The sequence below is a fragment of the Aquarana catesbeiana genome, linkage group LG09 (genome assembly GCF_042186555.1).
Source record: "Aquarana catesbeiana isolate 2022-GZ linkage group LG09, ASM4218655v1, whole genome shotgun sequence".
NCBI lineage: Eukaryota > Metazoa > Chordata > Amphibia > Anura > Ranidae > Aquarana > Aquarana catesbeiana.
In genome coordinates, this window is record NC_133332.1 from 192,830,592 (window position 1) to 192,843,410 (window position 12,819).

Below are 12,819 nucleotides of genomic sequence, written 5' to 3' on the forward strand. Positions count from 1 at the left end.
GTGACGTACAGCACGTCCAACGGGACTAGAAAAAGAAACTTCAATAGCCAGTAGCCAATAGCTTCCGTCTCGTACTTGCTTCAGAGCATGCGTCGTTTTTGGTCCGTCGGAACAGCATACAGACAAGGGATTTTTCTGATAGAAATTGGTTCCGTCGGAAACATTTAGAACATGTTCCATTTCTAGGTCCGTCAGAATTTTCGAAAAAAAAAAGTCAGATGAGGCATACACACGATAGGAATACGATGAAAAGATTCCATCTAACTTTTTCTTTCGGACATTCCACTCGTGTGTACGCGACTTCAGAATGACATTAATTGTAAGCTAACAGTAGATCTATTTGTATACGCTGATACATTTTATATGGTTCATAAAGCAAATTAAGGGGGAAACTTTTCTTAGAAAAACATGGAGTCTGCCACTGCTGACTTCACATTCATGCTGACTCTGTAGCTTCACTATTTTGATGCATTGACTGGGAACAAGCATGGAGATAAGGACATCTGAATTTACCCTGGTATGTATTGAAACCACTAGGTCAGCATAATAGCTAAGCCCATTCCTATTTCTCTTAGGCTCGGTTCACACATGGGCGGCACGACTTGCAGGTCGCCTCAGCGAGGCGACCTGCAAACGACTGCGGGGCGACTTGCGAGACGACTTCTGCATAGAAGTCTATGCAAGTCGCCCCAAGTCGCCCCCAAAGTAATACAGGAACCTTTTTCTAAGTCGGAGCGACTTGCGTCGCTCCAATTAGAACGGTTCCATAGCACAGAACGGGAGGCGACTTGTCAGGCGACTAGGTCGCCTGACAAGTCGCCCCAGTGTGAACCGAGCCTTAGGAAAAACTGACTTACAGTCTTGTTGATAACTATGAAAAACAGGCTTTTCTTGTATCTATTATTGTTGCCAATGAAAGATCTGCCATTGTTTTCTCATGATCAAAATTCCCCTGTAGTTTTAGAGCAGAGCAGGAGGGTCTAACTCTTGTGCTTAGTTTAAACTTTTTTTTTTTAAATAGAAGAATACAAATAACAAAAAAAATGCCATTACATTTGTGGACATGATAAATGCATAAGGTAAAATGTATTTAAAAAACAATTGAAATGCATACAGGAGATTAATTAATCAATATAAGATTGCCAGGTGAGCATAAGTTGACGGGCAGCTTCCGACTTTGTAGTAGCAGGGGTCAGCTATGTAGCAAACAGGATGTAAAATGAGGAATCGTTTGCAGCTAGTCTGAGCTACACTGCCCCATTTTTGGCCCTGTGGCTTAGGATGGCAAGGCACACCTCTGCTCTGCCCCCCATCCCTCTCCAAGCTAACAGACTGGCCCCAGATTCCACTGTCAACTGTAAACTCTTTTCTATGAAGACTGCAATTTTGAGGAAGCAACTCAGAGCGCAGGAGCCAGCAGCATTAAAAACTTGTAAACTGCAAGTGCTGGGGTAAATAATTTAATAGTTTACTGGAAAATATTAATTTTATTGAGCTCAATATTTTAGGATAAAAAATTGTGAGGGTTTAATATTACTTTAAAACTAACACTTCAATATACCCTTCATCCTTAACAGGCTTAGGTTGACTACTATAGTACTAGTGTAAGAGACAGATAAGATTCAGATATTTTGGCAGATGAGGCTGCACAAGAAACTTATTTGAGTTCTTTGAAATATTTATTTTGTTTTAGGAGAGGGTGATCTAGGTTCAAAAACGTTGGAGGGCCGCAGAGACAGCAGAAAGGGGAGAAGCAGATGGAAGGCTTTACATCCTGGATCACACCAGCTGCCAGTGCACCAGGTATGAGGTTGTGGGAGTAAGTCCTGTATCATTCACCCTCATATTCACATTTAAATATTGCAAAGTTTTTAATCTCTTCCCCTCGGAAAACCTTATCAGCTGGTGTGGCTAACGCAACAATACAAAAAATGTCAGGTATCATGCTAGTAAAATTTCCTATTTTACTTTAAAGTGAACAGTTCACCATCAAACGATGTTAATCTGGTACAGCTGACAAATAGCAGGCAGCTGTGAAATGTGATTCTGCATCCTGGGCACCCTAGAACCCTGGCATGCTGTATGCAGATCATGACTTAGGCCCAGGTTCACACTGGTTTGACACGACTGTCATCCTACTTTGCCCAGCGACATTGGTCCAACATCGGTCCTACTTCCATCTGACTTGAATGAACAGGATAAGATTTTGCTCCTACTTTGAGATAGTCTGACTTGTACTTTGACCAATCAAAACAATCCCAATGTGACATAAATTCCTTTTACTGCTGCTGTCATCACCATGTCTGATGTCACAAGTCAGATGGTTAGGACAAGGATCCGACTTTGATCCAACGTCAATGATATTCAATGGGCTGAAGTAGGACCAAAGTCGGACCAAAGTAGTGCAGGAACCTTTTTCAAAGTCGGACCAGTTAAGACAGCTCTAAAAGGGAATCATTGATTTACACACGTCATGTGACATGTGGTCCCAACGTCGAAGCAAATGTCATACCAGTGTGAACCTGGCCTTAGGCTGCAAGCTGGAACTTCGCCACTCGCCTTGGCACTCCTGAAGTGCAATATGTACATATTCATGCCTCTCGTTAGATTGCTTAGAAATGCACATTGTATTGTGGGGTTCCATGGGGAGTAGCAGGCCCCAGATTTAGGACCAAGTCGGATTACCTTCTTTATCATATTGACAGGCTCGCTAAATTGCTTACATTTTAAATGCATTTTATAGTGTGGTGGCAAAAAAAAAAAAAAAGGTATAAAAAGAAACTGAAGGCTTATATTTACATGTCACTGAATGAAAATGTGGTTCTCCCCCAGGAGCAGCAGTGACACATTTCCTAGGGTCAGTAGTACAAATGTAGGCTGCTCATGAGCCAGTTGCAGGCTTTGATGTGAATAACCAGGCGATCTCTGTTTTGTCATAGTGGGCAACCCAGAGGTCTTTCTAGAATTACCGTTAATCTGAATGTTCAGTTTCTTTCTATAGCATCGTAGTGCAGCTTTGATACTGCAGAAGTCTCAGTCATATAAAAAGTAAAGGTAAAAAAATTAACCAGTTTCATTCCACCATTTCTCTTTGTAAGTCTGCAGTGGCACAGCAACTAAGATATTGTGTTTCCCCGAAAAATAATACCTACCCCGAAAATAAGCCTTACTGTGATTTTTGGGGAGGGCTGCAATATAAGCCCTACTCCGAAAATAAGCCCTAGTTTAAAAGGGTTGTGAAATGCTAAAATGCACTTTATTATATAATATAAACTGTGTATGTCTGTTCGTTACAGTGCCGCTCGGCGCTCAGCTGATCCCCTGCTGCTCTCTTCCTTTCTTCCCGGCTGTCAGCGGGGGATCTTGCCCCCCCCCTGCAGTGCTCGGAGTGAGGAAGACCAATCAGGCGAGTAAATGGAAGCGCCGAGCGGCACTCAGCTGATCCCCCGCTGCTCTCCTCCTTTCCTCCCAGCTGTCAGCGGGGGATCTTGGCCCCCCCTGCAGTGCTCGGAGTGGGGAAGACCAATCAGGTGGGCAATGGAAGCGCCGAGCGGCACTCAGCTGATCCCCCGCTGCTCTCCTCCTTTCCTCCCAGCTGTCAGCGGGGGATCTTGGCCCCCCCTGCAGTGCTCGGAGTGGGGAAGACCAATCAGGTGGGCCATGGAAGCGCTGAGCGGCACTCAGCTGATCTCCCGCTGCTCTCCTCTTCACCTCTTCTGCCAGCTGTCAGCGGGGGATCTCGGGCCCCCCTCCCTCTGCAGTGCTCGGAGTGGGAAGACCGATCAGATGGGTCACTGGGCGCTATAAGAAGGTATTTGTCACAAATAGATTACAGAAACATGCACAGTTTACATGATATAATACTGTAATACAGTGCATTTTAGGATTTTAAGTGCTTTTAACTCAGTTCCACTGGCCACTGGGGTATCCTGACAGGCAGGGAGGGAGATGGGGAGAGAAGACAGCACATGAAAAGCCCTACGCCAAAAATAAGCCCTACTGGGTCTTTTGTTGCCAAAATAAATATGAGTCCCGGGCTTATTTTTGGGGAAACACGGTAGCAGCAGTAACAACCCATGTCTCATGTCTAACCTTGTCTCTTGGCCCTTTAAAAAAAAAGGAAGGGGGGGGTAAAAATACCCAGGAGAACGAAACAGATGGACTTTGTAGGCACCAATCATAAAAATCAATGTAAACTTTTATTTATACACAAATTTAAAACAGAATCACATAAACGTAAACATTTTTTAAAAAACGCAGTGCATTGCGGAAATTGGTATTATATGTCACTACATAAATGTATGAGAACGGATCGGGGAATAGCCCCTATACCAGAGGGAGTGATAAACCCCTTCCGTTCCCATTAAATAACCTCAAACTGATATAGCTCGGTATGGCTCTACATGTTTCGCAAATTTGAATGCTTCTTCAGGAGCTTGTTTGGGTTACCAGCCAGAGTAAATGGATCCGTCTTCAGATCAGGTAGAGGTTATGGATAATTAAAAAGCCATGCCTTCAGAGACAAAGCCTCCAATGACCAAGGTGCATAAGGGAATCCAGAGACTGTAATCTTGTAGGGTAATACAGGTGAGCAGGTCTTGTAAACAGCATAAATCAGCTACTTGCTTGTAAACCTGGCACAAAATAGATCTTGACTAACATGGCTGCAATAGAGCTCTGATCCTATCCCAGCAAGGAGCTATCTAATAAGCTCCCAGGACCGCCATCAGACAGCTTGTGTTGTTCAACAGGTGACACCCAGGCATCAGAGCGCCATGGAGGGTAATGCCACTACCCTCCATGGCGCTGCAGTGTAAACTTACGTGGCGGTAAAAAGTGGAATACATTAAATATTTAGCGGGACCCCAAGCATGTAAATATACAGTTAAAAACATACTTGAGAAATATTTTACCTTGACCAAGAAAGCTGCATGCATATGATTCATGCACCCCTGCCAGACAGCATAACCAGACCTGTATTTCCAAGGATTTGTCCTAGCCTGTGATTGGTTGATAAAAATCAGTAGAATAATGATTAGATAATTATTCATCTCCTCCCAGGAAACTCTAATGCCCCGTACACACGGTCGGATTTTCCGACGGAAAATGTGTGATAGGACCTTGTTGTCGTAAATTCCGACCATGTGTGGGCTCCATCACACATTTTCCATCGGATTTTCCGACAAACAAAGTTTTAGAGCAGGCTATAAAATTTTCCAACAACAAAATCCGTTGTCGGAATTTCCGATCGTGTGTATACAAATCCGACGGACAAAGTGCCACGCATGCTCAGAATAAATAAAGAGATGAAAGCTATTGGCTACTGCCCCGTTTATAGTCCCGACGTACGTGTTTTACGTCACCTCGTTCAGAATGATCGGATTTTCCGACAACTTTGTGTGACCGTGTGTTTGCAAGACAAGTTTGAGCCAACATCCGTCTGAAAAAATCCTAGGATTTTGTTGTCGGAATGTTCGATCAATGTCCGACAGTGTGTACGGGGCATTAGGCTGCATTCAAACTTCAGTGTTTTGAATCATGGGCAGATTTGACGCGATTCTGCCTGCGATTTGAAAGCAGAGATGTGTGACTCACATTTGATTGACACCTGCAATCGCGGTGCAGGTCTGTCACGATTGTCACTGAACAAACTGCGCTGCAATCGTGGCAACCTGCATTGCAGGAAGCATGTCGCCCAAAAGTAGCTCCTGAATGTGTTTATTGTGCGACAATCGCGGCAGACGCGCACTTTGATTTTAGGCGTCATTCAAATGAATGGCATCTCAAATGCAAGTCCCAAAATATGTCATTCACACATCGGCGCTTTCAAAACATGGGAAGAATCATGGCAATTCAAAATGCTGAAGTGTGAATGCAGCCTCAGTGTTGGATGAACAGTAGTGTGCATTTCTGTAGTCTCTCTCTTTCTCTCTGCTTTTTACATTAATTATATTCAACATTCCTTGCAATATCTGCTTTAGGTTTCTTATTAATTAACAATTCTCTAGTTTAATTGTTGTACTTCGTGAACTCATATTTCCCAGAAAATACCATTGGTGTCAGTATTTGTTAAAGAAAAGTCAGATTTGCATTACAAAACATTTATTTATTCTTCCTGTGCTCATAATTAATTTATGACCAAGAGGGATCCTTCAGTGACACCAGAGAGGTGCTCAATGATGAGATACAGTGAGAAATTAAGAGCCTCTTTACTGGATTATTGTGTATAGCTGACTGCTGTTTGAGTATTATGCAGGATATCCTGTGAATTATACATTTTCTTAACAACTGTGTGGAAAATTGTTTTTGTGAGGATCACCTTGATATAACGGATTGTAAATTACTCTGTTCTAGTGTTTTTAGATGTTCCATATTCTATAGAAAATGTTAGTCTTGACATTTTCTAATAATAATGAGAGCAGGGATAATTATATTTTTTTCAAGATTTTCAATTTTGATTAAAAATGTGCCTGCTTCCTACAATGATGAGGCTGGCTATTTATAGTATTTACCAAAAGTCATGAGAGCCGCCAACTTCACCATGATGCTTTATGGTCAGATAAACCTAACACTGCTTTTCTGGTGTTGATGTTATTTTAATGGTGACAGTGCTGCCTGCCGCTAATGTGTGTAGTTTGTACATTTCAGATCTGCTTATTTTGACAGGTTTGTAACAGATGGAAGGTTGCATGGTTTTTCACAGGGACACCTTGCATGTAAAGGGAGCCATTTACAGCTATGTTCAAAGAAGTGAAAACACTGACGCAGAATTACATTTAATGGCATAAATAGCTGAAGTGTTTAAATAAGCGGTGACCCCTATGCTACCCCAACATAATACCATTAAAGTAATTGTAAACTACCACCTTGTAAAACAACATATTCAGTTTAAAATAGAAATGAAAGGCAAAACATTTTTGTATGGATATAAAAAAACATAAATACATTTTTAGGCTGGGTTCACACTGGTCCGACAAACGCTCCGACATTGGGAGCTCATGTCGCATGACGTGTGAAATTTAATGTTTCCCTATGGGAGCCGTCCTAACTGGTCCGACACAAGTCGTTCCGACTTTAGAAATGCTCCCTGTACTACTTTGGTCCGACTTTGATCCTACTTCAGTCTATTGACTATCATTGAAGTCGGATCAAAGTCGGATTGCCGTCTTGCATGATCCGACTTTGGCACGCGACTTGTGCTCAGATGTTCTTGAGGGGGAACTCCGCGCCAAATTTTAAATAAAAAACCGGCATGGGTTCCCCCTCCAAGAGCATACCAGGCCCTTGGGTCTGGTATGGACCTTGAGGGGAACCCCCTACGCCGATAAAAACGGCGTGGGGGTCCCCCCCCCAATCCATACCAGACCCTTATCCGAGCACGCAGCCCGGCCGGACAGGAATGGGGGTGGGGACGAGCGAGCGCCCCCCCCCTCCTGAGCCGTACCAGGCCGCATGCCCTCAACATGGGGGGTTGGTGCTTTGGGGGAGGGGGCGCGCTGCGGCCCCCCACCCCAAAGCACCTTGTCCCCATGTTGATGAGGACAAGGGCCTCTTCCCGACAACCCTGGCCGTTGGTTGTCGGGGTCTGCGGGCGGGGGGCTTATCGGAATCCGGGAGCCCCCTTTAATAAGGGAGCACCCAGATCCCGGCCCCCCACCCTATGTGAATGAGTATGGGGTACAGCGTACCCCTACCCATTCACCTAGGAAAAAAGTGTCAATTTAAAAAAAAAACACTACACAGATTTTTAAAGCATTTTATTAGACAGCTCCGGGGGTCTTCTTCCGACTTCGGGGGTCTCTCCGGTTCTTCTCCACGCTCTCCGGATCTTCTGCCGGGCTCCTCCGCTCTCTTCTGCTCTTTTGCCGCTCTTTTGCTAAAGCGGAGGAGCCCGGTCTTCAATCTTCTGCCTTCTGCCCTCTTCTCCTGATGTTGACACGACGCTCTCTGGGGCTAGAATGCTCTCTGTGCGCTCTGCTCTGACTTATATAGGCGGTGACCCCGCCCCCTTATGCCGTCACAGTCCCTGGGCATGCTGGGACTGTGACGTTTTAGGGGGCGTGGTCATCATGACCACGCCCCCTAAAACGTCACAGTCCCAGCATGCCCAGGGACTGTGACGGCATAAGGGGGCGGGGTCACCGCCTATATAAGTCAGAGCAGAGCGCACAGAGAGCATTCTAGCCCCAGAGAGCGTCGTGTCAACATCAGGAGAAGAGGGCAGAAGGCAGAAGGCAGAAGATTGAAGACCGGGCTCCTCCGCTTTAGCAAAAGAGCGGCAAAAGAGCAGAAGAGAGCGGAGGAGCCCGGCAGAAGATCCGGAGAGCGTGGAGAAGAACCGGAGAGACCCCCGAAGTCGGAAGAAGACCCCCGGAGCTGTCTAATAAAATGCTTTAAAAATCTGTGTAGTGTTTTTTTTTTAAATTGACACTTTTTTCCTAGGTGAATGGGTAGGGGTACGCTGTACCCCATACTCATTCACATAGGGTGGGGGGCCGGGATCTGGGGGCTCCCTTATTAAAGGGGGCTCCCGGATTCCGATAAGCCCCCCGCCCGCAGACCCCGACAACCAAGGGCCAGGGTTGTCGGGAAGAGGCCCTTGTCCTCATCGACATGGGGACAAGGTGCTTTGGGGTGGGGGGGCCGCAGCGCGCCCCCCTCCCCCAAGGCACCACCCCCCATGTTGAGGGCATGCGGCCTGGTACGGTTCAGGAGGGGGGGGGCGCTCGCTCGTCCCCACCCCCATTCCTGTCCGGCCGGGCTGCGTGCTCGGATAAGGGTCTGGTATGGATTGGGGGCGACCCCCCACGCCGTTTTTTCGGCGTAGGGGGTTCCCCTCAAGGTCCATACCAGACCCAAGGGCCTGGTATGCCTCTGGAGGGGGAACCCATGCCGGTTTTTTATTTAAAATTTGGCGCGGAGTTCCCCCCTAAAGATTCATACCAAACACAGTGCCGGCATTGGCGGGGATCCAAGTCGGATCCCCGTTCATTGAAAGTCGGACACATGCCGGCTTCATGTCGCAGGGCAAAGTCGGATCCAAAGTAGGACGGCTGTCGTGTCGCACCAGTGTGAACCCAGCCTTATCCCTTTTTTATAAGTAATCACATCCCCTCTGCTCTCAGCTGCATAAGAGCTTGGGGGAGGAGAGGCAGCAGCACACTGAACTTGCCAGTGAATGGCTGTGCAGCAGGGGCCTGTCAAGACAAGTCTGATCATTGGATGAGAGTGCACTTAGTTCCCAGCATAGCTAGCGAACTGATCACGGTGTGCCCTCCTGCTTAGTGTGATCAATTTTTTTAAAACTTTTTTTATTGTTTTTATTTATTTTGATAGAAAATAGTATACAGGTTCATACATTACAGAGGTATTCATAAACAAATCTCTTTTATAAAATAGAAAAGAAATTACAATAGCCAAACGGGGCCAACTGATATAGTTGTATATCTTATTTCAAGATTCCTCAACGGAGGAATAAACTTTTGCCATTAGGTATAAGAGGTTAATAAATGTGGGCCACATAGGGCCCACCTGCCGTAGATCTTAGTGCAATAAACAGTGGAGATACTTCTGTTCACACAACATTCACGCCACGCACACACACATCAACACTTTCACACAAAGAAACAAACTGAGTCCAGCCTCACCTCCCTTGCCCCTTTAATTGTGGTAACCAAAAGGCGAGCCAACCCTGAGGCAACGGCCTGTCATAGACACCAAAACTTGTCCAGGGGAGACCATGGTCGGTTATGGTTGTGAGAGCGGAATGTCCTTCCAAAAGTAGTCTGCTATATCAAGCCAGGGCTGCCAAATCTTTGTGAATTTTTTTTTTTTTTTTGAATGATCTAGGAAGGAAGTTCTCTGCCTGCTCCACCTCATCCTTTGGTCCTGACCCCCTCCGCCTCTCTCTACACTGTGCTCTGTGCACTGTAAACTCCAGTGTTGGCTGCAAAGCTTAAATGGAATAATGCTTCTGCTGGAGGGGGTGAGTGTGTGTGTAGAAGTTCTGAATTGCACTTCAAAACGCATGTTTCCTGTGCACTTTGTCACTTTGTTCAGGAAACAGCAAACATGAATGCGTGTGCCGTGGCTGTGATGCTTTACTTCAAAGCTGCTGCATTTTTAATGCAGGCTGCAGAGTTTGACAGGCAGCACCACCTATCAAACTGCCCACTGAGTTCAATGGGACCTCTCAGCAACTGTGAGCCACAGTTGCAGCACGATCTTGCAAAGTAAAATTGCCATTCAGCAAAAATTTCAAAAAAGTTTAAAACAAAACAGATGTCAACAGGCAGCGGTAACAAGGGCATCAGCTCTGCCATATCTGCAAAAGCATAGCATTGGGACCATGACATTTTAGCGACAATATAATTTGATATTTTCGGGGGTGTGGGTAGGCTGTATGGAGCCCCGTAATTTATAACAGCAGCCTTGTCTAAAGGGATGCCCCTTGAGGGCAGGGATTAATGTGAATGTATATTATGTAAAGCACTGTGTAAATAGATGTATAAGCATCAAAATTAAGGTAAAAGGCTCAAAAGTGTATGCACTTGATAAAAATGGCCACAGTATTTTGGAAACAGATACACGGCTAGCAGTTTGTTTATCACTTGCTAACCTCAATACGTATATATACGTTGCGGTTTGCAAGTGGTTTACCGGGGTTATGGCTGAAGCTATCAGCCATAACCCTGGTATCATTTTTTTCAGCTGGCGATTGGTTTTCTCAGGAAAGCAATCCAAGTGGCCTGTTAGCCACTGGATTGATATCCGAAGCGGCTGGAGGGGATGACGACCTAATCCACACAGACCACCCCCCACCACCCGCTCGGCTGCTCGCCGGCATTTCTTGAGCTTACCATTTACACCGAGAAATGATCTGAAAGTTCAGCCAGCTGGTCACAGAGGCAATGACAGAACAGATTGTGTCTGATTGCCCCTATGACCTTGGAGGACCAGAGCGACGTCATGACGTCACTTCCAGTCCAACGTAGAAGTAAACACTTTTTTTATGATAAATAAGTAAGGAAATCTTTTTTTCTTTAAAGTGCTCCCACCCCTCCTCCACATACGCACGCAGAAGCAAATGCATATGTAAACGGTGCTTGCACCACACGTGAGGTATCGTCGCAAACATTAGAGCAAGAGCAATAATTCTAGCACTGGATCTCCTCTGTAACTCTAAACAGGTAACCTATAAACATTTTTAAAGCGTTGCCTATGGAGATTTTTAACCACTTGCCGCCCGCCATATAGCAGAATGACGGCGGCAAAGTGGTTTCAAAATCCTGACTGGACGTCATATGACGTCCGCAGGATATTGAGCTGCTGCGCGCCCCCGGGGCGCGCATCGCGGTGATCGTTGTTGCGGTGTGTCAGTCTGACACCCCGCAGCACCGATCTAGGTAAAGAGTCTCTGACAGAGACTCTTTACCACGTGATCAGCCGTGTCCAATCATGGCTGATCACGGCTGTCAATAGGAAGAGCCGGTTATCGGCTTTTCCTCACTCGCGTCTGACAGACGCGAGTAGAGGAGAGCCGATCGGCTGCTCTCCTGACAGGGGGGGTCTGTGCTGATTGTTTATCAGCACAGCCCCCCTCAGATCCTACCCAGGACCACCAGGGAAGCCGCCCAGGACCACCAGAGAAGCGATCCACACTGGACCACCAGGTATGCCCCTAGACCACCAGGGAAATGCCAGTGTGCCCAGGCAGCTGCCAATCTGTGCCCAGGCAGCTGCCAGTCAGTGCCCACTTCAATGCCTACCAGTGCCAGTGCCACCAGGGATGCCCATCAGTGCCGCGTATCAGTGCCCATCAGTGCCACATATCAGTGCCCATCAGTGCCCAGCAGTGCCACCTATCAGCGCCACCCTATCAGTGCCCAGCAGTGCCGCCTTTCATTGCGAATCAGTGTCGCCCATCAGTGCCCATCAGTGCCAACCAGTGCCACCCAGTGCCACCCATCAGTGCCGCCTATCAGTGCCCATCAGTGCTGCATATGAGTGCCACCCATCAGTGCCGCATATCAGTGCCCATCGTCAGTGCCCGTCAGTGGCCGCTCATTGGTGCCACCTCATCGGTGCCGCCGTATCAGTGCCTGTCAGTGCCGCCTTATCAGTGCCCATCAGTGAAAGAGAAAACTTACTTATTTACAATTTTTTTTAACAGAAACAAAAGCAAAACTTTTATTTTTTTCAAAATTTTCGGTCTTTATTTATTTGTTTAGCAAAAGATAAAAACCGCAGAGGTGGTCAAATACCACCAAAAGAAAGCTCTATTTGTGGGAACAAAATGATAAAATTTTAGTTTGGGTACAGTGTTGTATGACCGCACAATTGTCATTCAAACTGCAACAGCAGTGAAAGCTGAAAATTGGTCTGGGCAGGAAGGTGTCTAAGTGCCCTGTATTGAAGTGGTTAAGTACTGTACTTTGTCGCCATTCCACGAGCGTGCACAATTTTAAAGCGTGACATGTTAAGCATCTATTTACTCACGTAACATCATCTTTTGTATTTTCCAAAAAAAATCGGGGTATACATTGTGTTTGTTTTTAATTTACGAAAGTGTATTTTAAAAAAAAAAAATTGCATTTAAAAAAAGTGCATATACTATGTGACATAAAAAATGTCAACGATCGCCATTTTATTCCCTAGGGTCTCTGCTATAACAAAATATATAATGTTTTGGGGTTATAAGTAATTTTGCAGCAAAAAATACTGATTTAAACTTGTAAATAAAAAGTGCCAGTAAAAGCCTAGTCAGCAAGTGGTTAAGCGGTATTAAACCCAAAACAAAAATGTAATATATTGCAAATT

General features: G+C 45.7%; 1 protein-coding gene across 1 annotated transcript in view; it reads left to right on the top strand.

The window, feature by feature from the left end:
* ARHGEF9 (Cdc42 guanine nucleotide exchange factor 9) overlaps positions 1 to 12,819 on the top strand; it is a 653,254-nt gene that overhangs the window by 135,014 nt on the left and 505,421 nt on the right. The window contains exon 6 of the mRNA XM_073599469.1: positions 1,694 to 1,803. Coding sequence (XP_073455570.1) covers positions 1,694 to 1,803 — 110 coding nt within the window. The remainder of the gene's footprint in view (positions 1 to 1,693; positions 1,804 to 12,819) is intronic.